This window comes from Ctenopharyngodon idella, chromosome 1 (assembly GCF_019924925.1).
Source record: "Ctenopharyngodon idella isolate HZGC_01 chromosome 1, HZGC01, whole genome shotgun sequence".
Classification (NCBI taxonomy): Eukaryota; Metazoa; Chordata; class Actinopteri; order Cypriniformes; family Xenocyprididae; genus Ctenopharyngodon; species Ctenopharyngodon idella.
In genome coordinates this window covers 13,231,376-13,255,664 of record NC_067220.1, presented here as the reverse complement: position 1 = coordinate 13,255,664, position 24,289 = coordinate 13,231,376, and the positions used below count along the sequence as shown (strand labels likewise).

The 24,289-nt window shown below is 35.4% G+C and overlaps 1 protein-coding gene across 11 annotated transcripts in view; it reads left to right on the top strand.

Moving 5' to 3' along the window:
- Window positions 1-24,289, top strand: part of dmd (dystrophin) — a 126,166-nt gene that overhangs the window by 64,374 nt on the left and 37,503 nt on the right. For 10 of the 11 annotated variants that reach the window (XR_007930290.1, XM_051894299.1, XM_051894275.1 and 7 more), the window contains exons 44-62: window positions 144-267; window positions 2,625-2,800; window positions 2,964-3,111; window positions 3,273-3,404; window positions 3,983-4,132; window positions 5,331-5,411; window positions 5,606-5,687; window positions 5,819-5,985; window positions 6,616-6,733; window positions 7,136-7,347; window positions 7,502-7,656; window positions 7,989-8,178; window positions 13,025-13,197; window positions 13,966-14,122; window positions 16,878-16,995; window positions 17,082-17,350; window positions 17,529-17,675; window positions 21,211-21,289; window positions 21,519-21,579. Coding sequence is in view for 10 of the 11 variants with exons in the window: in XM_051894299.1 (XP_051750259.1) it covers window positions 144-267; window positions 2,625-2,800; window positions 2,964-3,111; window positions 3,273-3,404; window positions 3,983-4,132; window positions 5,331-5,411; window positions 5,606-5,687; window positions 5,819-5,985; window positions 6,616-6,733; window positions 7,136-7,347; window positions 7,502-7,656; window positions 7,989-8,178; window positions 13,025-13,197; window positions 13,966-14,122; window positions 16,878-16,995; window positions 17,082-17,350; window positions 17,529-17,675; window positions 21,211-21,289; window positions 21,519-21,579 (2,739 nt within the window). In the remaining variant the exon portion in view is untranslated. Of the gene's footprint in view, window positions 1-143; window positions 268-2,624; window positions 2,801-2,963; window positions 3,112-3,272; window positions 3,405-3,982; window positions 4,133-5,330; window positions 5,412-5,605; window positions 5,688-5,818; window positions 5,986-6,615; window positions 6,734-7,135; window positions 7,348-7,501; window positions 7,657-7,988; window positions 8,179-11,818; window positions 11,959-13,024; window positions 13,198-13,965; window positions 14,123-16,877; window positions 16,996-17,081; window positions 17,351-17,528; window positions 17,676-21,210; window positions 21,290-21,518; window positions 21,580-24,289 lie in introns of those variants that run through there. The other variant, XM_051894331.1, reaches the window with a different exon arrangement.

Genomic DNA, 24,289 nt, shown 5'->3' with positions numbered 1-24,289 from the left:
GTGCTTTATAACTAAATAATATGTGCACATTAACTTTTTACACTAATAAATTTTGCAGTTTAAATCAGAATATTGATTTTACATTCTCTCTCTTTACTCTCTGACTCACAATGTTTTGTTTGTATACTTGTGCTGCTGTCCAGACACCTTGAAAAATCGAAGAAATTCAGCGTAGAGCTCAAATCACTTGACGACTGGCTCACAGATGCTGAGAGGACAATTGTAAAGTATGAACAAGACCCCATAAATAATAGAGAACACCTCAAGGTAAACATACATTTTATCATTTAATTATAGTAATAACTTACATTGTGTATAATACTAAAGTAATAGTTCATCAAAAAATGAAAATTTGCAGATTATTTACTCAGCCCATGGCCACCCAAGATGTATATGACTTTCTTTCCTCAGCCGAAGAGAAATTAAGGTTTTGGAGGAAAACATTCCAGGATCTAATGCAAGTGAATGGTGCCCAATATAGACAATTTTTGACATTACAAAATCCATATTTAGCCAGCTTCAAAGAGCTCCACACAACCACACAACGATCCATCATTTTTAGGGAAAAAAAAAAATAAATAAAATAAAAAAAATAAAATATATATATACAGGTGCTGGTCATATAATTAGAATATCATCAAAAAGTTCATTTATTTCACTAATTCCATTCAAAAAGTGAAACTTGTATATTATATTCATTCATTACACACAGACTGATATATTTCAAATGTTTATTTCTTTTAATTTTGATGATTATAACTGACAACTAAGGAAAATCCCAAATTCAGTATCTCAGAAAATTAGAATATTACTTAAGACCAATACAAAGAAAGGATTTTTAGAAATCTTGGCCAACTGAAAAGTATGAACATGAAAAGTATGAGCATGTACAGCACTCAATACTTAGTTGGGGCTCCTTTTGCCTGAATTACTGCAGCAATGCAGCGTGGCATGGAGTCGATCAGTCTGTGGCACTGCTCAGGTGTTATAAGAGCCCAGGTTGCTCTGATAGTGGCCTTCAGCTCTTCTGCATTGTTGGGTCTGGCATATCGCATCTTCCTCTTCACAATACCCCATAGATTTTCTATGGGGTTAAGGTCTGGCGAGTTTGCTGGCCAATTAAGAACAGGGATACCATGGTCCTTAAACCAGGTACTGGTAGCTTTGGCACTGTGTGCAGGTGCCAAGTCCTGTTGGAAAATGAAATCTGCATCTCCATAAAGTTGGTCAGCAGCAGGAAGCATGAAGTGCTCTAAAACTTCCTGGTATACGGCTGCGTTGACCTTGGACCTCAGAAAACACAGTGGACCAACACCAGCAGATGACATGGCACCCCAAACCATCACTGACTGTGGAAACTTTACACTGGACCTCAAGCAACGTGGATTGTGTGCCTCTTCTCTCTTCCTCCAGACTCTGGGACCCTGATTTCCAAAGGAAATGCAAAATTTACTTTCATCAGAGAACATAACTTTGGACCACTCAGCAGCAGTCCAGTCCTTTTTGTCTTTAGCCCATGCGAGACGCTTCTGACGCTGTCTGTTGTTCAAGAGTGGCTTGACACAAGGAATGCGAAAGCTGAAACCCATGTCTTGCATACGTCTGTGCGTAGTGGTTCTTGAAGCACTGACTCCAGCTGCAGTCCACTCTTTGTGAATCTCCCCCACATTTTTGAATGGGTTTTGTTTCACAATCCTCTCCAGGGTGCGGTTATCCCTATTGCTTGTACACTTTTTTCTACCACATCTTTTCCTTCCCTTCACCTCTATATTAATGTGCTTGGACACAGAGCTCTGTGAATAGCCAGCCTCTTTTGCAATGACCTTTTGTGTCTTGCCCTCCGTGTGCAATGTGTCAATGGTCGTCTTTTGGACAACTGTCAAGTCAGCAGTCTTCCCCATGATTGTGTAGCCTACAGAACTAGACTGAGAGACCATTTAAAGGCCTTTGCAGGTGTTTTGAGTTAATTAGCTGATTAGAGTGTGGCACCAAGTGTCTTCAATATTGAACCATTTCACAATATTCTAATTTTCTGAGATACCAAATTTGGGATTTTCCTTATTTGTCAGTTATAATCATCAAAATTAAAAGAAATAAACATTTGAAATATATCAGTCTGTGTGTAATGAATTAATATAATATACAAGTTTCACTTTTTGAATGGAATTAGTGAAATAAATCAACTTTTTGATGATATTCTAATTATATGACCAGCACCTGTATATATATATATATATATATATATAAACTACAAATGCTTGCCTTGGTGCAGCTCTGCAAAGCATGTTCACCTCTCAAGTGACATAGGCATGTTGGGAATGGTCTACGTTGGGCACTATTCACTTTGATTAGATGGAGAAAAAAATCCTGTAATCTTCAGCTAAGGAAAGAAAGTCATATACATTTTAGATGGCCTTGGGGTGAGTTTTATTTTTGGGTGATCTATTCTTTTAAGAATACTGTTAAAAATGATGATTATGAATAAGAAATCATTATATATAGGCTTCATAAAAAAGTATTGCCAGATTTTTTTAGGCAATACAGTATGTTACATTAGTGTTAGATTAGTTCTCATGATAGATTAGTTTTCAGACCATCTATACTGCGACATTCTACTTTCCCAGGAGCTCCAGGGAGAGTTGGAGAAACAGGAAGCAGCAGTGAAGGGGCTCAATGCTCTTGGGACAGATCTGACTCCACAGTGTAGTAAGGACGACAGAGACCACATTAAACAGCAGCTCGCCTCTATCAACTCCCGCTGGGCCAAAGCGTCCAACCAGCTTGCTGAGATCAAGAGACGGTTAGTGAAAATTCAGGACATGTTAATGCAGGCAGTTTGTGAGAGAGCTGCGCACGTTTGAATATCTTAGCATAATTCAATTTGAGCAGCAAACACCTACATAATTGCCCTCTTTTGTCCTTATTTTGAAGGAATGCATTAATATGGCTGCTGTGTGTTTTAGGTCTTCCGGGGCAAAAATTGTTCTTGCAGAGTTAAATGAAGACATGGGGGAATTTCAGTCCTGGCTGGATGATGCAGAGGCTGTGGCTGCACTTCCTGAAGAAGCAGGTCACAAGGAGCAGCTCAGTGCAACATTAGAAAAAGTGAAGGTAAAAATCAGTTGCTTAAAAAGATGCCATTAGCTCACACATGGGGGAAAAACATAGCTTTCAGCTCCGTATTAAAATTAAAATTCTCCCATGAGGCAAATCACCAAAAATGAGTCACAAAGAGGAGTAGATAATTAATATGTGTGTGTGAAAATCTCTAGGCCCGGGTGGTGGAAATGCCGAGCAGAAAGCAAACTCTTCATCAGATCAACAGCAAGGGCTCATCTCTCCCAGCTGATAAAGTCAAACCATTGGAGAAACATCTGAAGGTTATTAACATGCGATGGGCCAAGGTAATTCAAATCATTTCTTTCCTTCTCTACTATTTGATCTTACTTGCCCATTAAATTCAATGATTTTGTGACCTTGGCATGATTAATGCAAGTATCATTTCTGTTAACAGCCTAATGAGGACATTATCATTGAATAGTCAGATCCATGTAATCATAGATGTTTACAAAAATTTGTTTGAATATTAGCATACCTCTAATACACTAAGGTCAATATCCTACTCCATAATGTATGTGTGTGTGTGTGTGTGTGTGTGTGTGTGTGTGTATATATTATATAATTATTATTATTTGTATTTATTTTTTTAGCAAAGCAAAAAAAGAAGGTAAAAATCCTTAAAAAAAAAAAAAAAAATATTCATAAGTATATATAAGCTTATAGTATATATAAGCTCTTTATGAAAAATAATATTTCTTATTTTATTTATTCTGTTCTAATGTTTTTTATGTCTCAGTATATCTATCTCTTTTGATTTTGGTGTAAAACATGACCTGGACATGTTCTGAACAGGTTTCGTAAGGTTACCCCCTGCAGTGATTTATTGAAAAGAACTCTAAATGTTTCTTTCTCTCCTCAAAAGGTGTCCACTGATCTTCCTGAGAAGCAGCGACAAATCGAGGATCTCCTGAGGGATTTGTCTTTGTACCAGGAACAGCTCTCCAAGCTCTCAATTTGGGCTTCCACTACAAAGAATCAGCTTGAGCAGTCCCCTACTGCAGTAGACCCAAAGGTAATCTCACAGACGTGAGCTAGCATATGTAGAACATACTGACCACAGTCTTGCTGTTTCATAATGCTGTTGTCTGTCTTATTTCAACTTTATGCTGTAATAGCTATGGGTGGTGTAGTGGTAAAAGTTCAGGGCTTGCAACAATCACGTTGCTGATTTGATCCCTGCTAGAAACAAACATGTAGGTAATTCATTCTCAAACAAGTTGTTCAAAGATTAAGGAAACTTACAGTTTTTTAAAGTCTAATGTGACCTGCACAGTGCACAGTCTCTCAAATTTGTACAGAGAGACACTTTGTCAGATGTCTTTCCTAGCATCTGCTTCATAGTTTCATCTGCTCCCATCAAGGCACAGGTTTCGCTTCCCTAGACATGGAACTAATAGGTTCAGGAAATCATTTGCTCTTTCAGTTAATGAACTTATGAAAAAAATCAGTACATATGTACTTGTGTGATTTTGAATTGTTTGTGGCCGTTTCGCTCTGATTCTGCTGTACTCAACTGATTATGATTTGCACACTGCTGCATGCTGTCACTTATACTGTTGTTTTTCTCAAAACCAAATCTTGTTTCTTGTTAGTGGTGCAAGTATAACTATTACTAGCTCCTTTTCAGGGTTAAGGGTATTTCAAAACCATATTACCATATTATATTAAGGATAAATATAAATCTAAATAAGAAAGAAGAATTATATTTTGAAACTGAAGCCTATTTTTTAGGACCATTATTTGTTTTATTATTTTTTTGACCTCTTTACCTCCCTCTTCTCGTGACATAATATGAAAATCTCATTCTGATTTATTTCTGTAATATAAAAATATATATTATTTAACTTTTAAAGCATTTATACAATAATGTATGATTATTTAAATAAAATATACTGTATTACAGTGCTAAGAATACAATGACTATAACCTCTGAGAATAAAAAAGCTTAACATTTAAATGTTCAGATGCTTTACTGAGAATTTAGTGGTAATTGTGGGGGGAAAAAAAGTTAATTTTTTTTTTTTTTAATTCAAAATAAAATGATTTTTTTTTTTTTTTTTTTTTTTTTTTTTTTTTTTTTAATTTTGGGGTAAAATGTGACCTGGGTTTTTTTTTTTTATTATTATTATTTTGTTCAAAAACAGAGAGCTAGATTACTCCTTTAATGAGAGTTTGTTGTGAACTTCTTTTTCTTATTTTATTTCATGTAGATCGAGAATGATGTAAAGGAAAAGAAACCAGCAGTGGAAGCCGTTTTGGCAAAAGAAAGACCTCCATGCCAACCAGAAAAGGTGTTTAATCGACCACAATGTCATTAGATATGATCTCAGAAACACTATGACTATGATATTAGATCACTCTGCACACTTCCCAGTAGTATCTACCATCACTGTACTGTAATGCAATATATCAGACTATATCAGTCTATCAGCTTCATGGCATGCAACTTTATTTAATATAATTGTCCTGGATTGATGCATTCCAGGGGCAGTATGATGGCCTCAGTGCAGATTGGACATCAATTCAAGTTCTCCTTAAAGAGTGGCGAGACAAATGTCAGCTTGCAGGTATGATATCATGTAATGCATGATGATTGAAGCTATAATAATATGCTATTAAAATTCATGAACATCTCATGCTGCTTATGTGATGTTAGACGTCTGAAAGTCTGAACAAATGATCATTTTTTATTTTCCAGCCGTAACTTTGACTGGTAGTGCGGCAGGAGATGCAGCCCTTGATAAATTCAATAAATCCTGGACGGAGCTTGATGATTGGCTCACTCTTTTGGATCACATGGTCCAGACTCAGAGAGTAATGGTCGGAGATCTTGACGAGATCAACGACATGACGGTGAAACTCAAGGTCAGATTATGCCTTCATCTTGCAGCTCTTATTCCATGTCCACAGTAAAATATTTTATTTACTGTCCTGTCATGGCTGCATTCTGCACTTTTGGAACATTTGTTTTTCCATAAAGTCTACATAAAATGTTAGTCGACGGAGCACCAAATACTATTTAGTTTTATATAACTATTTTCCATTTTTCATTTTTTTTTTCATTTTTTAAAAAAAAAGACTGTTTAATTAATGTAACGGTCAGAGGGAAGTTAGAAAATGGTATTGAAAAAATGTAATCGTATTATGCTTATTTATAAATATATATAGAATTGTGTGTATGTATGTATGTATGTATGTGTATGTGTGTGTGTATATATATATATATATATATATATATATATATATATAATATATTATATACATACATACATACATACACACACACACACACACACACACACACACACACAAAATATTATATAAAATATTATGAATTAATTAAATTGTAATATAAATTAATAATATTATAAGTGGATATAATATGTGAGCTAACATAATAAAAAAAAAAAAATTACAATATGACTGACATGAGACCAGAAGATGCCACAAAATCCTGCCTGTAGTAAAGAACTCTGTGTTGTGACTATCTAACAGTCAACACTGCAAGACATGGAGCAAAGATGCCCACAGCTGAACAAACAAATCACTGCGGCTCAGAACCTGAAGAACAAAACCAATAACCCTGAGACACGGGCAACCATTACAGAGCGCAGTAAGTCAGCTTTGCCTCGTCCATATCCATATACTCTTTCAATGATCCACTGTATTTGTGGTGATATGGAGGTGTCAACATTGTAGCAGCTTGGTCTCTGAAATAATGCAGAAATTAAACAATGACTGTTGCCAAGGACTGTGTCTTACCAGGCATCTCAAGGTCATAGCATTATAAGACACCACTACTGAACACAAACTACAGTATGTTGTAAGGCAAAAAGTGCATATAAAATTGTATTTGGTTAAGAGAATCAAGCAAGCACTGATGATTGGTTGGTTGATTTATTGATTCATTGTAAATGTAAATCGTGTTTATTTCCATATGTCCATTATATGAACTAAGATTGTTTAAGCCATATTCAGAATTGTTCCTTAGAAATGTTCTGTCTTTTATTTCAAGTTGAAAAATTACAGGCACATTGGGAGGATTCCCACACCAAGCTGATGGACAGGGTCCTTCAACTGCAGAACATGTATAAGGACTCCAGCGATTGGTTGGAGGCCAGAAAAAGGGTGGAGCCCCTCATCAAGAAAGCCAATGAAAAACTAGAAAGCTGGAAGAAAGTTTCTCACAGTGTTGATGATTTAAAAGGCCAAAATGCAGATGTCAAGGTAATGTAAAATAAACACAATATCTATTTCATGACAGACCATGACTAAGAAACTGAAATAAACTGATTTAGTGTGCTTGTGTTCCTTAAAAGATCTTCAGATGAATGCATGTGATTTGATTACTACAAATAAATGCTATATTATTATATTGCAGCAACTTTCTAAGGATATACAGCAGTGCCAAGCTCACATGAATGTCACCAATGAACTGGCAAACAAACTGCTGACCCTTTATGCAGACGACGATACAAGCAAAGTTAAACAAATGACTGAGAGCATGAATCTGGCTTGGGCCAACATCAAAAAGCGGTAAGCTTCTGTTTAAATCTTTGATTTTTCAGTATCACCAACCAGTGGAGTGGCATATAATAACGTTTTCAATAAAGGAAGTATATAGAATGAAAATAATGCACTGCTGACACAGTGAGGGTGCATAAGAGGTTATTTCAAGTGCTTTTTAAGGTGCAATTGCTTTCAGGAGAATTCTGGGCCACTTAAGATCCTGCGGCTTGATATTTGAAGCATTTGTTACCAGCGAATTTAACAATCCAATAATAACATTTATGTGAAATTGAAGTATATTAAGGTGCTAATTTAACAACTTACTTTCTGTATAACAATGAAGTCATTACCCTTTTTAGTGTAGGGGACAAGGAGGCAGATCTGGAAGCTGGACTACGGCAATTGCAGCATTTCTACTTGGACCTGGAAAAATTCCTCAATTGGCTCACTGAGGCAGAAACCACAGCCAATGTCTTACAAGATGCCACATTTAAGGAGGGACTTTTGGAAAACCCTGCCACAGTGCGGCATTTATTCGGGCAATGGCAGGTATGTAAGCAGTATTTCCAAAATGCATACATAACAGCAGTTTCCCCTCCTCTTTCAAAGCATGTACTCATTGGGGACTCAGGTGGTCAAGGAGCTCTAATTATGCTCGACCTTAGTGCAGCTTTTGATTTAATACTAGATCATGATATTCTCATTATGCGCTTAGAGCATGTTGTGGGTCTGAGAGGTACCGTTTTAAAAAGGTTTTCCTCTTATTTGAAGGAAAGAACCTTTCCGGTGAGGATTGGGGAATTCTCTTCCTCTGTAGTTCATATTGACTGTGGACTTCCTCAGGGCTCCATTTTGGGGCCTGTTTTGTTTCTTTATTTTTTCTACCCTTAGGTCTTGTCTTCAAAAGACATGGTGAATCATCTTTATGCCGATGATATTCAGATTTACTTGCCTTTTAAATCTGGAGGATCATCTTTGTTATTATGTCTTGAGGAGGTAAAGTGCTGGTTAGAGCAAAATCGTCTCCAGCTAAATGCGACTAAATCTGAAGTTATCATTTTTGGGCCAAATCAGATTGACAGTGACATAAAAGATGTTTTAGGTCCATGTGCAGCCCAAGATGAGGAATCTGGGTGTAATCTTTGACTCATCCTTACCATTTGCTGAACAGATTAAGTGTGTGGTAAAAAGTTCCCTTTTTTCAGTTTAGGACTATTGCAAAAATGAAATCTTTTTTGTCTGCTGCTGATCTTGAGATAGTGATTCACACGCATTTATTTCCTCCCGCTTGGATTGTTGTAACGTACTTTATTTGGGAGAAAGTCAATCTCTTATTTCAAAACTACAATTGGTCCAAAATGAGGCTGTGTGCTGTGAGTCTCCTCACAAGCACAAAGAAAAGGAAGCATATTACCCCCATTTTGGAAAAGCTGCACTGGCTTCCGGTTAAATATCGGATTCATTACTAGGTGTGTTGCTTTGTTTCATTTTTTCTTCGATGTTATTTTCTGTTTCTTTTTATATATATATATATATATATATATATATATATATATCAGTGTCTCACAGAAGTGAGTACACCCCTCACATTTTTGTAAATATTTTATTAGATCTTTTCATGTGACAACACTGAAGAAATGACACTTTGCTACAATGTAAAGTAGTGAGTGTACAGCTTGTATAACAGTGCAAATTTGCTGTCCCCTCAAAATAACTCAACACACAGCCATTAATGTCTAAACCGCTGGCCACAAAAGTGAGTACACCCCTAAGTGAAAATGTCCAAACTGGACCCAAAGTGTCAATATTTTGTGTGGCCACCATTATTTTCCAGCACTGCCTTAACCCTCTTGGGCATGGAGTTCACCAGAGCTTCACAGGTTGCCACTGGAGTCCTCTTCCACTCCTCCATGACAACATCACGGGGCTGGTGGATGTTAGAGACCTTGCGCTCCTCCACCTTCCATTTGAGGATGCCCCACAGATGCTCAACAGGGTTTAGGTCTGGAGACATGCTTGGCCAGTCCATCACCTTTACCCTCAGCTTCTTTAGCAAGGCAGTGGTCGTCTTGGAGGTGTGTTTGGGATCCTGCGGCCCAGTCTCCGAAGGGAGGGGATCATGCTCTGCTTCAGTATGTCACAGTACATGTTGGCTTTCATGGTTCCCTCAATGAACTGTAGCTCCCCAGTGCCGGCAGCACTCATGCAGCCTCAGACCATGACACTCCCACCATCATGCTTGACTGTAGGCAGGACACACTTGTCTTTGTACTCCTCACCTGGTTGCCGCCACACACGCTTGACACCATCTGAACCAAATAAGTTTATCTTGGTCTCATCAGACCACAGGACATGGTTCCAGTAATCCATGTCCTTAGTCTGCTTGTCTGCAGCGAACTGTTTGCGGGCTTTCTTGTGCATCATCTTTAGAAGAGGCTTCCTTCTGGGACGACAGCCATGCATACCAATTTGATGCAGTGTGTGGCGTATGGTCTGAGCACTGACAGGCTGGCAGCATCTATTTCCCAAACACAACCTCTGGATATGACGCTGAGCACGTGCACTCAACTTCTTTGGTCGACCATGGTGAGGCCTGTTCTGAGTTGAACCTGTCCTGTTAAACCACTTTATGGTCTTGGCCACCGTGCTGCAGCTTAGTTTCAGGGTCTTGGCAATCTTCTTATAGCCTACGCCATCTTTATGTAGAGCAACAATTCTTTTTTTCAGATCCTCAGAGTTCTTTGCCATGAGGTGCCATGTTGAACTTCCAGTGACCAGTATGAGAGAGTGAGAGCGAAATTTAACACACCTGCTCCCCATTCACACCTGAGACATTGTAACACTAACGAGTCACATGACACCGGGGAGAGAAAATGGCTATTTGGGCCCAATTTGGACATTTTCACTTAGGGGTGTACTCACTTTGTGGCCAGCGGTTTAGACATTAATGGCTGTGTGTTGAGTTATTTTGAGGGGACAGCAAATTTGCACTGTTATACAAGCTGTACACTCACTACTTTACATTGTAGCAAAGTGTCATTTCTTCAGTGTTGTCACATGAAAAGATATAATAAAATATTTACAAAAATGTGAGGGGTGTACTCACTTCTGTGAGATACTGTATATTGTTATTATTGATTTGTTTTTGTTTTTTTGTTCTGTTTTATTATTATTTGTAGTTTTATTTTTATTTTTTATTTTTTTTACTGTACAGCCCTTTGGTTTACTCTGTACTGGAGAGGGCTTTATAAATAAACTAGACTTGAGACTTGCATGTAGTCCACTCCGCTCCAGTCCGGGTTTTCCCTTTCTGCTAGCCACACTCACTGGTGAGAGAAACACTGTTCCACATGTTCACTCCTTAGTGAAAAATTTGCACTTAAGTTACCAATCTGCTGTGAAGTTCTTCACAAACATCTGTGCACAGTATATATTACATTTTTTAAAAGTAAGTAAGCTACTATTTACTTTTACACTTTTATGTAACATTCTACAATGAAAAACTTTGGTGTAGAAAGAAAATTGCTAGTAAATTTCACAAATAATTGCAGAGAAATAGCAAATAACACTTTAAATTAAACGTGAAATTTTGAAGTAGAAAGACTAAAATAGTATTTCCTTGTAAAACGCACACCAGTAGTATTTACAAATTCAAAAAAATATTTTTTACAACGTATAATGACACCCACCTGCAACTTTTCTGCATTAAAATACAGATTTTATTTTGAGATATAAATATGGTTTGATTTGGTTTTATTTTTCAGGGGTTTTAGGACATAAACGTTATAATGAAATGACTGGAAAATAAAAACTGTTAAACTCCATTCTCATTATTAGCTATTTGGAGTTTAATTGTTATTTATTAGGAAGGCTGATGAAACTGACGGGTCCATTGTCCAGGTCGCCCGCTGCTCACTGGTATGGGAGATATGTGCATTTGGCAACAGTGCAGAGACGCAGTTAAATATGAAGAGGCAGACAAAGACGTGGGCTATAAAGAGAAGCCTCTGTTCTCCCAGAAAACCATCTCTGACCCAGTCCTCGCTCGCAGTGCCCACTCTCGCCTCAAACAACAGGGCCAGTGTGCCTCTGCCACTGGCATTCTGCAGCTCGTTTCACGTCGCATGTAGACACATGGTTGCTGAATACATTTTCTCGCTCTCATCCTCGCGATGTCCCTTTCTCCCTGGTTTTTGCCTCGCGTCAGACACGTCCACATGGTTGGGAATTAAAGGATTGTCGCAGTCGACAGTCAGACGGACTGTTTTCAATTCATTTGATGTCGCTCATTCACTGGATATGTTGCACAGGAAGACATATCATGTTAAGGTTTGATCTTCACTGTCAGCTTCACAGTTGCTTTGTAACTTTGGATTTGTTTGGCATCATGACTTTGAATGAAATTGGTTTATGCCATCTCAAATTCTGGGAACAAGCTTTTAAAATATTGTCAGAAAAAACATGAAATTTGTCTGTTATAAAATAATGCAAAAATCTTCCTTGTAATAATTTTTGTTCTTTGTATTTGAATATGTCATTACATTTATAGTGATTTGTGAAATATAGTAAGAGAAATTCCATTTAAACCACATGAATTTTGAAATATTGTTATATATATTGAAAAAAATGCTAAAATATAAAAATGCAATATATGTAATTTATGAAAGTAGTGATAACATTAGAAACTATTATTGACTTTTTTGTCTTGAATTCAATATTAAGATTTTATTAAGAAAATAAATAATAAAATTATTAATTTAAATTGTATTATATTCATGGTTATTATAATGAACTAAAAGTAAAACCATAAAAACATTTTATTTATTTATTTATTTTTTTACCTGAAATACATTAGACATCAACTGAAATTCAATAAAATATAAATACTTCATTAATATTAAAATAAATATATATTTCAAAAAGCAACATTTCTCGTTTTCATTTAGGTTAACTTGATGTTCTAAAATAACTAAAACTAAAAAAAAAACTATATAGGAATTTGAAAAAACAATAACTAATATAAAAATAAAAAAGACAACGAAATTACTTAAACTAACTAAAATAAAAAGAAAATGATTAAAAATACACATTAAAATAATTCTAAATATTTATTACAATGATATTAAAATAACACTGATTTTTATATTATATTATATTATATTATATTATATTATATTATGTTATGTTATATTATATTATATTATATTATATTATATTATATTATATTATGCAAGTGTTCCTTTTAGAAATAATTAGATCAAAACATGTTCCAAAACTGTCACGTCATCATGTACACAGTAGACGTAACAAGTATCCGGAGATGTATAAGAAACTCTTTCTTGATCTGTAATCACATAGTGAACTGGATGTCTGTGATCTCTTTTAATCCTCGCAGGATCTCCAAGCAGAGATTGATGCCCACGGGGAAATGTACCATTCATTAGATGAAAATGGACAGCGTATTGTGTCAACTCTGGAGGGGACGGACAATGCTGTGGTGCTACAAAAACGGCTTGACGACATGGGGCAGCGGTGGCATGAGTTGTGTAACAAAGTTATGAGTATAAGGTAAGACCAATTAATCATCTATATTTAACCTGGGGGAAATTCACGCTGAGCAGAAATGGGCTTTGAAAAATAATGTGATCATATACAAGCCCCAGGCCTGTGTAATGCTATATGCAGATCATTGCAATTATTTGACTTTATATTTAAAGTATAAGCCTGCATATTTTTAGTGCTGCCTGCTAAGACATTATTCAAACTTAGGGTTGAGATATCTATCTATCTATCTATCTATCTATCTATCTATCTATCTATCTATCTATCTATCTGTCTGTCTGTCTGTCTGTCTGTCTAAATAAAATATATTTACATTCACATAGAAACACACTAAAACACACTCTGAACACCTTAGCTACCACATAGCAACACCTTGGCAACTACCTATCTTTTGCACCACTCATATTTTCAGAAACTGTAAAAAATCTTTTAATTTTGCTTTCAAGTCTGCAATTTTGTCCAGTTAATAAGGCAGAATCTGTAATACTTTCACATAATGTCTTAAATGATGTTTGAATGTAAATTTGAGTGCCTTTACACCTAAGAAAGAACTTCTACAGCCACATTTTCCTTGATGGGGAAAAGGCTGCTAAAAGCTTTTTTTAATGTTCATGCATATTCAAATACAAGATTTAAAGATTTCTCAAATCTCCACCTTTATCTAGCACTTTCTTTGTTAAATTCAACTGTGGTGTGACAGTATAGTGCTCTCTTGTGGTCTTTGTGATTTAACACTTGGCAGTATCACATCTTACCATCCATACAACTCTTTAGGCCGTATCTGGATGCAGGTGTTGATCATTGGAAACACATGCACATGTCCTTACAAGAGCTGCTCAACTGGCTGCAGTTGAAGAGGGAAGAGCTAGAACAGCAGAAACCAGTAGGGGGCGATGTGCCGACCGTGCACCAACAACTCCTTACGCACAAGGTGAGTCTAGGACGCGTCCTCTTCGCCCCTCGCTGAAAGCATGAAGAATGATGTTCAAGATGTGATTTATGCATTCTATCTTTCGTTGCGCCCAAGTGTGATCATTATCAGAGTCTGTTCTTGTTAAATATTTAAACAGATGGAGATGATATCTTGCGTAGGAGAGGTGCAAAGTCCCTTGTCTCTTTGCATGGTTGTGTGGACCAATTAACATCTGCTGATGGCCATCAGCTGTCAGGGGCCGCAGTAAACAGGATGCGCTCGTGGAGTAGTTAGTGTAGGGGAGCTCAGTGAGCGTGTTGCCTGTGACAGCTGAGTCACTCTGTCGCACTCTACAGGTGCAGTTAACTGGGAAGTAAACTGGCATGTGTGTAGGAGCTGCAAAGTAAGTCTCAGCAGAAATGTAATTGAACAAAGTTTTTGGAAACTACTAAATAAATTGACATTGCTGTGCTGTGTTTGAGCTTTTGTCTGAGAAAACGTCACATTTCTTTTTCACTCAAACCTGGAAATAAACTAAATCCGAGGAATTCAAATATAATTCAGTTCAATCCACATTTATTTGTATGGCGCTTTTCATAGTACATATCGTTTCAAAGCAGCTTTACAGAAAATGCATCTGTTATCAGGTCAAAGTAATGTCCATATTGGAGAAATGTACAGTTCTAAAATAATACAAATCATGCAGCAAGCTAACGTCATGTATTCATTTTAGCAAAAAGAAAAGCATGTTAAAACAATGGTTACATGTTGTGATAATGATTACAATATATGGAAAATTTGGCAGTTCTGTATATAAGCAAATTTGTTGCACTGAGTTCACATCAGTGTCACAAAAGGTCGGAATTTTTTGTCCATTGAAGCAAAAATACCTTTTGGATCATTCTCAAATCATGCTGGATAACATGATCATAAGGGTTTTTCACAAACTTTGGAATTCATGTTTATATTTTATTAAATTAGAAAAATGTATAACAGAAACATTTTCACTAATAGTAAATTAAAAAAAATATGAATGGAGAAAATAAATAGAAAATAATAATGCTTGTTTAAAGGGATAGTTCACCCAAAAATTAAAATTATCCCATGATTTACTCACTTTCAAGCCACCCTATCTTCTTTCAGACAAACACAATTGACCCTTGACCAGGAGTTTGATTGACAGGCGACCTAACCAATCATAATGCCAAATCTGCCATTTTGTCCAACAAAGTAGTCAGGGGAGTTAGTAGATTAACGTTAGTGGACTTGAACTTGAAAAATTATGTGTTCTGACGTCTTTCTGTGGTTGAAATGTGGTTCATTCATGTTTATTTGATGATATAAATTAACTAATAAGAAGAGATGATCGGTTCATGAGTCGCTTGATCTGAAGCGCTACAGCGATCTGTGACGACACATTAAAGAGCCACAAAATGGTATTTATTGTTTAAATTTCTTAAAAAATGACAAAATTTGAGACTTTGTTTCATATCAAAAGTAACCGTACTCTGTCTTGTCTGTCGATATGTTGTCAGTGTCCTCTTTGCTCCGCGATGTATTTTTCACTGTGAGATAAATTAAAAAATATCCTGGCTCTTCCAAGCATTATAATAGTAGTGAAAGGGGGGCGTGTTTTGAAGCCCAAAATAAATGCATCCATCCATCATAAATATAATCCATACAGCTGCAGGGGGTTAATAAAGGCCTTCTGAAGTGAAGCAATGGGTTTTGTAAGAAAAATATCCATATTTAAAACTTTATAAAATAAAATAAATAGCTTCCAGCGGGCGACCGTACACATACTGTGCAAGTCGACTTACGCCACGAGTTTTTGGAATTTTTGGAATGCTTTTTAATGCTTTTTAATGCTTTTTAGTTTAATTGTTGAGAACATTTTTTAGTGTTTGTTTTGCTCATAAAAACAAGAATGAATGAATGAAATGTGCCCACTGATGGTGTCATACACAGCAGTGTTATTTTACTAGTAATAATATACTATTATAGTATTTATTAACATTTTGAGATTTGAGATTACTATTTTTGTTTTCAGTTTAATTTTAGTAATTATTTAGTCATTACTAAAACATTAGTAATTTTGTTATGTGATTGACATTTTATTAGTTTTTGATTTTAGTACATCAACTTAAAATTGTTTCAGTTAGTTGCCAATTGAACATTCCTGAAGTTGAAGTTTATCTTTTTCATCTGATATTTATATTTTATTTGATGTCAGCTTTATATCAATTACCGAAATTGATTTTAGTTTTAGGCATGAGGTGTCTGTTATTTTAGTACCTGGTTTTCAGAAGGAATTATGCAATCCATGTAATGATGTACATGCAGACACAAAATTAGTGCTGATCACAGTTTGTATGTGCCCTGAAAATAACTGAAATACAGTGAGCAGTAAAACTTACAGACCAGGATCACTAAAAAATGTACACAAACAATGTAACAGCACTGTGTTAATTGCATCAGGTTGCACTGATATTTGTGAATCCAGTGCATTCTATAATGAGCCGTATTTGCATAGGAAGGAGGCATGTTTGCCCAGGAAAGAATGACAATGGCTTAATTTAAATACGCATGAGGAAGCACTATACCAGAAAAATTAGCACCTGGTTAAGTTTGACTGCAGGGGGGTGTACAGTATTGCGAAAAAAAAAAATCCAGGTTTTCACAGGGTTTTGGCATATGTGCTAAAGTTGCACAAATGTTCACCCCTCATTGTGACATTTAATACTGTTGGTAGTAAGTCCTTGTGCTTTCATAGGTCTTCAGAAGAGAGTTGGGTGCCAAAGAACCTGTAATCAATGGAACACTTGACAATGCTAAAACCTTCCTGGCTGAGATGCCTCGTGAGGGTCTGAAACAAAGGCCTGGACAAAAGGGTATGAAGTCTTATTCACTTACACTTATGCCTAATACAGTAACTTAAAGATGCTATAACCTGTATTTCACTTTGTGTGCTGCCCAGATGTAAGTCCTGAGGAGAGGGTTCAAAATGTGGGCCGCATATTGCGTAAAGAAGTGGAGGATGTAACGGTGCGATGGAAGAATCTGGGTGCAGCTGCTGTTGACTGGCAGCAACAGCTGGAATTGGCCATGGAGAGGCTGATGGAGCTGCAGGACGCCCAGGATCAGCTGGACTTCAAGCTACGGCAGGCTGAGACCGTGAAGAATTCTTGGAAGCCTGTTGGAGAGCTGCTTGTAGATGATTTGCAAAACCACATAGACAGAGTAAAGGTCAGTATCCTCTTATTCCTTATAAAAAAGCTTTTTATATATGGACATGTACAGTGGCAATACCATGGTATTCTCTGAAGCAACTTGGAGTAGCATGTTTATACCATGGTATATAAGATTATTATTTTAATCTTTAAGCCTTTTGGCCAAAGGTTTTAAGGTTTTATGTATTTTCCAGGTGTTCCAGGAAGAGATAGCTCCCATTCAGGATAATGTAAATCAGGTCAACCAACTGGCCTCCACATTTAGACCACCTGACATTCAGCTCTCTCCAGATAACCTGAGCAGAATTGATGACCTCAACATGAGATGGAGGCTTCTGCAGGTATCCATTCAAGTTTTTTTTTTTTTTTTTTTTGAAGTCAACTTTTTTGCAACTTTAACTTCCATAAGTATAAATATTTTCAAGTGAAAGGCCATGTTTAACAAGAAATTCAGGACTTGATTTGATCCGTTGGGATTTGATTTGCCATTCCATACCAGAATGGAGCGAGTATGCCAAAACAATGCCTAAATAGCTATTTGGCTGTTGGTTGACATTAGCATACATGGCCTTAAAGGGATAGTTCACCCAAAAATGAAAATTTTGTCATCAGTTTACTCACCCTCAAGTTAATATCATAAATTAGTCCATATGAATTGAGCGGTTTAGTCCAAATTTTATGAATAGACACAATCGCTTTATATGATGAACAGATTTAATTTAGGCGATTCAGTCTCTTCAGAAAATTTTGGACTAAACCACTCAATTCATATGGATTAGTTCTACGATCTCTTTATGAACTTTTTGAAGCATCAAAGTCGTTGTTGCGTAGCTGCCTATGGAGGGACAGAAAGCTCTCCGATTTCATCAAAACTATCTTCATTTGTGTTCTGAAGATGATCAAAAGTCTTAGGGGTTTGGAACGACATGAGGGTGAATAACTGACGACAAAATGTTTATTTTTGGGTGAACTAACCCTTAATGACATCAGCAAAAAGAAAAGTTGTTTCAGTTATTTTAATTTAAAAAGATTACAAAGACAAGATAGTTTTAATTTGAAATAACATGCACTAATGAATCTTTCAAAATATAATTTGGAATGTGTACTAACAAAGTAGTTTTGATTTCATGTTAACTTTAATATAACATTCATTGTTTATAAATCAAGTCAGGTCACAGATTTAGCTCCTGAAACAAAAAAGAGAGACAAAAATTCAGTTCAATCTTTGAAAAGCTGTAGAAAAGTGTACATGTCAGCAATAGATGCAACAAGCAGATCACAGAAATGATCTGTCCTTCAGAGATTCGACAAAGGACACAGAAAGGCATTATTTAATAAAAAGAAGTAGGACAGAAACATAAAAACAATCATGATGAAACATTTTGCACATTTGCAGAATAGGTTTCTTTGAAATTGTTTTATTAACCTTTGCTGGCATGCATGTCCTATGTATATATATGTATGTGTGTGTGTGTGTATATATATATATATATATATATATATATATATATATATATATATATATAAATACATACATATATACATATAAATACATACATATATACATATAAATACATACATATATACATATATACATACGTGTGTGTGTGTGTGTGTGTGTGTGTGTATGTATATATATATATACAAACCCGATTCCAAAAAAGTTGGGACACTGTACAAATTGTGAATAAAAAAGGAATGCAATGATGTGGAAGTTTCAAATTTCAATATTTTATTCAGAATACAACATAGATGACATATCAAATGTTTAAACTGAGAAAATGTATCATTTTAAGGGAAAAATAAGTTGATTTTAAATTTCATGGCATCAACACATCTCAAAAAAGTTGGGACAAGGCCATGTTTACCACTTTGTGGCATCCCCTCTTCTTTTTATAACAGTCTGCAAACGTCTGGGGACTGAGGAGACAAGTTGCTCAAGTTTAGGAATAGGAATGTTGTCCCATTCTTGTCTAATACAGGCTTCTAGTTGCTCGACTGTCTTAGGTCTTCTTTGTCGCATCTTCCTCTTTATGATGCGCCAAATGTTTTCTATGGGTGAAAGATCTGGACTGCAGGCTGGCCATTTCAGTACCCGGATCCTTCTTCTACGCAGCCATGATGTTGTAATTGATGCAGTATGTGGTCTGGCATTGTCATGTTGGAAAATGCAAGGTCTTCCCTGAAAGAGACGACGTCTGGATGGGAGCATATGTTGTTCTAGAACTTGGATATACCTTTCAGCATTGATGGTGCCTTTCCAGATGTGTAAGCTGCCCATGCCACACGCACTCATGCAACCCCATACCATCAGAGATGCAGACTTCTGAACTGAGCGCTGATAACAACTTGGGTTGTCCTTGTCCTCTTTAGTCCGGATGACATGGCATCCCAGTTTTCCAAAAAGAACTTCAAATTTTGATTCGTCTGACCACAGAACAGTTTTCCACTTTGCCACGGCCCATTTAAAATGAGCCTTGGCCCAGAGAAAACGCCTGCGCTTCTGGATCATGTTTAGATATGGCTTCTTTTTTGACCTATAGAGTTTTAGCCGGCAACGGCGAATGGCACGGTGGATTGTGTTCACCGACAATGTTTTCTGGAAGTATTCCTGAGCCAATGTTGTGATTTCCATTACAGTAGCATTCCTGTATGTGATGCAGTGCCGTCTAAGGGCCCGAAGACCATGGGCATCCAGTGTGATTTTCCGGCCTTGACCCTTACGCACAGAGATTGTTCCAGATTCTCTGAATCTTTGGATGATATTATGCACTGTAGATGATGATAACTTCAAACTCTTTGCAATTTTTCTCTGAGAAACTCCTTTCTGATATTGCTCCACTATTTTTCGCCGCAGCATTGGGGGAATTGGTGATCCTCTGCCCATCTTGACTTCTGAGAGACACTGCCACTCTGAGAGGCTCTTTTTATTCCCAATCATGTTGCCAATTGACCTAATAAGTTGCAAATTGGTCCTCCAGCTGTTCCTTATATGTACATTTAACTTTTCCGGCCTCTTATTGCTACCTGTCCCAACTTTTTTGGAATGTGTAGCTCTCATGAAATCCAAAATGAGCCAATATTTGGCATGACATTTCAAAATGTCTCACTTTCAACATTTGATATATTATCTATATTCTATGGTGAATAAAATATAAGTTTATGAGATTTGTAAATTATTGCATTCATTTTTTATTCACAATTTTTACAGTGTCCCAACTTTTTTGGAATCGGGTTTGTGTGTATATATATATATATATATATATATATATATAATATAAATGTATTATATATACTATACATTTATTTATTAAATTTATTCAGACACCTTGAACATTTCATACATTAATACAGTTTATTCACTATAGTTTAAAAAAATGGTAATAAAATATGACAAGATCTCAGAGTTAAACTGTGTCAGAAAAAATTCATCTTAATTATGTCAGATAACACTTAAGCAAAACATGGTCAGGTCAAAGTGTCTGAATAATTTTTGGTTCCAAATTTTTATCAGTTTTACTGGTAGTCCACTGTATGAATAATTTTTGGGTATAAATATGTCACAGTTTACTTTATTTTGCTATCCTCACTATACATATATATATATATATATATATATATATATATATATATATATATATAATAAAACTAATACTGAAATAAAAATAAAGCTATTTTTATATTAAAAAAATGACAAAGTGACAAAAACACAACACAATTCATTATATTAAACTAAAATTAAAATGAAAACTGAAAATATAAAAAGCTCATTCAAAATGTTAGTAAATAATATAATAGTATATAAATAATACTAAAATAACTATTCATTACAACCATTTATTCCTGTTCCTTCCACTTCTTCTGTGTTTTTTTTAGGTCTCCATTGAGGAACATCTGACCCAGCTGACCACAGCCTACAGAGACTTGGGGCCCCAGTCTCAGAATTTCCTTCATGGTGAGTGTGTATTTGTGGTTCTGTTTAGCAATATTATGAGTACTGTCATGACAGAACATTGTACTTATGTGAATCATGAACTAATCCAGTGTATTTTATGTCTTACTGAACTGTTAAGTCGTTTACCGTATATATAAAATGTGTCTTGAACCAAATGAAGAAATGAATAGTGAATAGAAAGGGCTTTCAAATCGAGGTAACATGAATGGGTTTTCTTTTCTGCACACAGCGTCTGTTGAAAGCCCTCTTGAACGCTCTATTTCGCCCAACAATGTCCCCTACTATATCAAGTAAGTCTTCCCAAACTCAACCCACATGTTGATGTCAGGCACATTCAAGGTCCACACTGAATTAACAAATTGAATTTCAACACTATGAAAGCTCCCAGACTAAGAAATATATCACAGCTGGCGGCAGTCTACCAAAGAAAAGCGATTTTCCATGACCTTTTTCCGAACAGAGATATCACCCTGGAAAATTTGTGCAGAATAATCTGAGATGATAAATTAGGCTCTGCCAATGCATGTAGCAGCATGCATCGCATAAACTGAGAACTTCTGCTCACAGATGACTGAGTTTCAGAAATACTTTCCTTCATATTAAACTGGGATGTTTGCCAGCTTCCATTTAACTGTTCTATACGTGCAAAAAAATGCAAATAAAATGTTGCATTTATGATGATAACCAATCATATATATTTATTGTCTTTGTAACAAACGATACACAAATGTGTATAGTTACAAAACAGTACAATAGGCTAAACAATATAAGCATAGAGTGAGTCATATTCAGCAACCTGTGATTGAAAGATTTTGCAAATTGCATTTTTTTTAATACTACTTTTTTATTCTTGCCATGTAGAAATGTTTTGTCAAAGCTTCTATATGGCAAGTATAATGAATTTCATGTCAAAGCAATCTTATCCAAGGTCAGACATATACACGTTAAAATGCCAATGTATATACCATATATATATATATATATTTATATATATATATATATATATATATATATATTTATTTTTTAATTTATGTTTATATTGTTTTTTTTTTTTTTTTTTGTGATCCATGACAATGAGTAACAAATTAATAAAATAATATAACCATTTGAAAAAAGCAGAAAAAAAATAATGAATTTGGACACCAAATGTACCTGCAGTTATAGAATCACCCGTATACATTGACTTATTATAATAGTCATTCCAGTATAGTTGTTTCATCGCTTGTGTGGCTCAAAATCAGTACCATCCTGAGAAATGTGCAAAATTGTCAGTTTGTGTGGTTAATGGCGTCTCTGTTCAAATTAATTTGAGTCAAAGTTATGACATGCTTTGTCTATTATAGATCAATCTTATTTATTTTTCAACAACCTAGTTGAAACCCTCCAGCCTGTAATGCATGTTATTACTTATTCAGTTGGGATAAGGTAATTCATTTATTTTCTGAAATATGTACACAAGCTTCATTTACAGTCAGGGCAGCATTTATGCTCATGGCAGTGCATGAATCTGACTTCAAATAGGAGAGAACTGACTCTTAATGATGCTGTCATAGATTATGAATGTCATTAATGCTGGTCAAGTGGAGCAGTACTTTCAGTCAGATGGCATTAGAATTTGTTATTTCCAGCTGATTGCATATGACAAGCTGCAGGACAATAAAGTGTATCGCTTTACAATAACTTTAGTTAATAAGTCATCAACAAACATTAATTCTTAACAGATCAGTAGTTCATTTACTGTATGAAATATACTGTATGATTCCAAGTCTCATGACATTTATATATGTACACCAGTGATCTAAATGTTTGTTAATGTCAGTAATGAAAGTTATCATAAAAGTTTTACCCATAAACTTTTTATGGAGTTTTTACTCATAAACTTACAAATATACATTAAGCAAATTATTACATAATATTTTGATCACAATTTATTTTGAATTTATGCACAATGTAAGCCTCATAAAATGAGATTCCTGCACTGTGGCACTAGCTTTTGTCAGAGAATAAATAACCCATCTAGCCCTCCCCAACAAGACAGTAAATACTGATAATTTTTACACTACGTGGCTGTGTCTCAAAACCTAGTGAGCTGCCTAGCAAGATATGAATTGATTTTTTTTTTTCATCAGACACATTCGAATGATGTTGAATTCAAACATTTTTTTTTGTGCATCACACATTGGATTTGAGCATTTTGACCATCATAGGCAAACTTTTTTTCTACCTTTTGATTTGAGCTTTTTTTAGTAGTGCGATATTTTTATTTTTTTTTAATATATATATATATATATATATATATATATATATATATATATATATATTTTAAAAAAAAAATTACATTTTCATACTGTAGACATGTTCAAACATTTGATTTGAGCAATAGAAATCATCAGCAATTTTCACCATCCTTGTCGAGTTTAACAGGCATCATTGGCAAATTCAGACGATCAGTTTAAAGGGTTAGTTCACCCAAAAATGAAATTTCTGTCATTAATTATTTACCCTCATGTCATTCCAAACCTGTAATACCTTCGTTCATCTTCTGAACACTAATTAAGATACTTTTTTTTTATCTCCCATAGAAAGCAACAAAATTACCACATTCAAGGTCCAGAAAAGTAGTAAAGACAGTGGCGTAACTTTGTTTTAAAAAGTGGGTGGGACAGGAATGTGTGTGTCAGGAATGTGTGTGTATCATTACAATAATAAATGGACAAAATTTATTGACATAGACCTCATGTTTAATATGATAGTTTCGTCCTTACATCTACTATAATATAATATATAGTTAGTCTCAAAAGTATTTTCATTAGTCAGTAAATACGTAAATTCATGTCTAGCATTAGATTGTCCTGATGGACTAGAAGTAGAACTTTTGTTCAGCATGCCAGAGGTTCTGGGTTCTATTTTATTTTTTTCTCATTAAAACCAAAGATGTTCATCAGTGATTGTTTATCAAGAGCAGAGACACTTTTATGTGCATTATGTTTGTGATTTCAC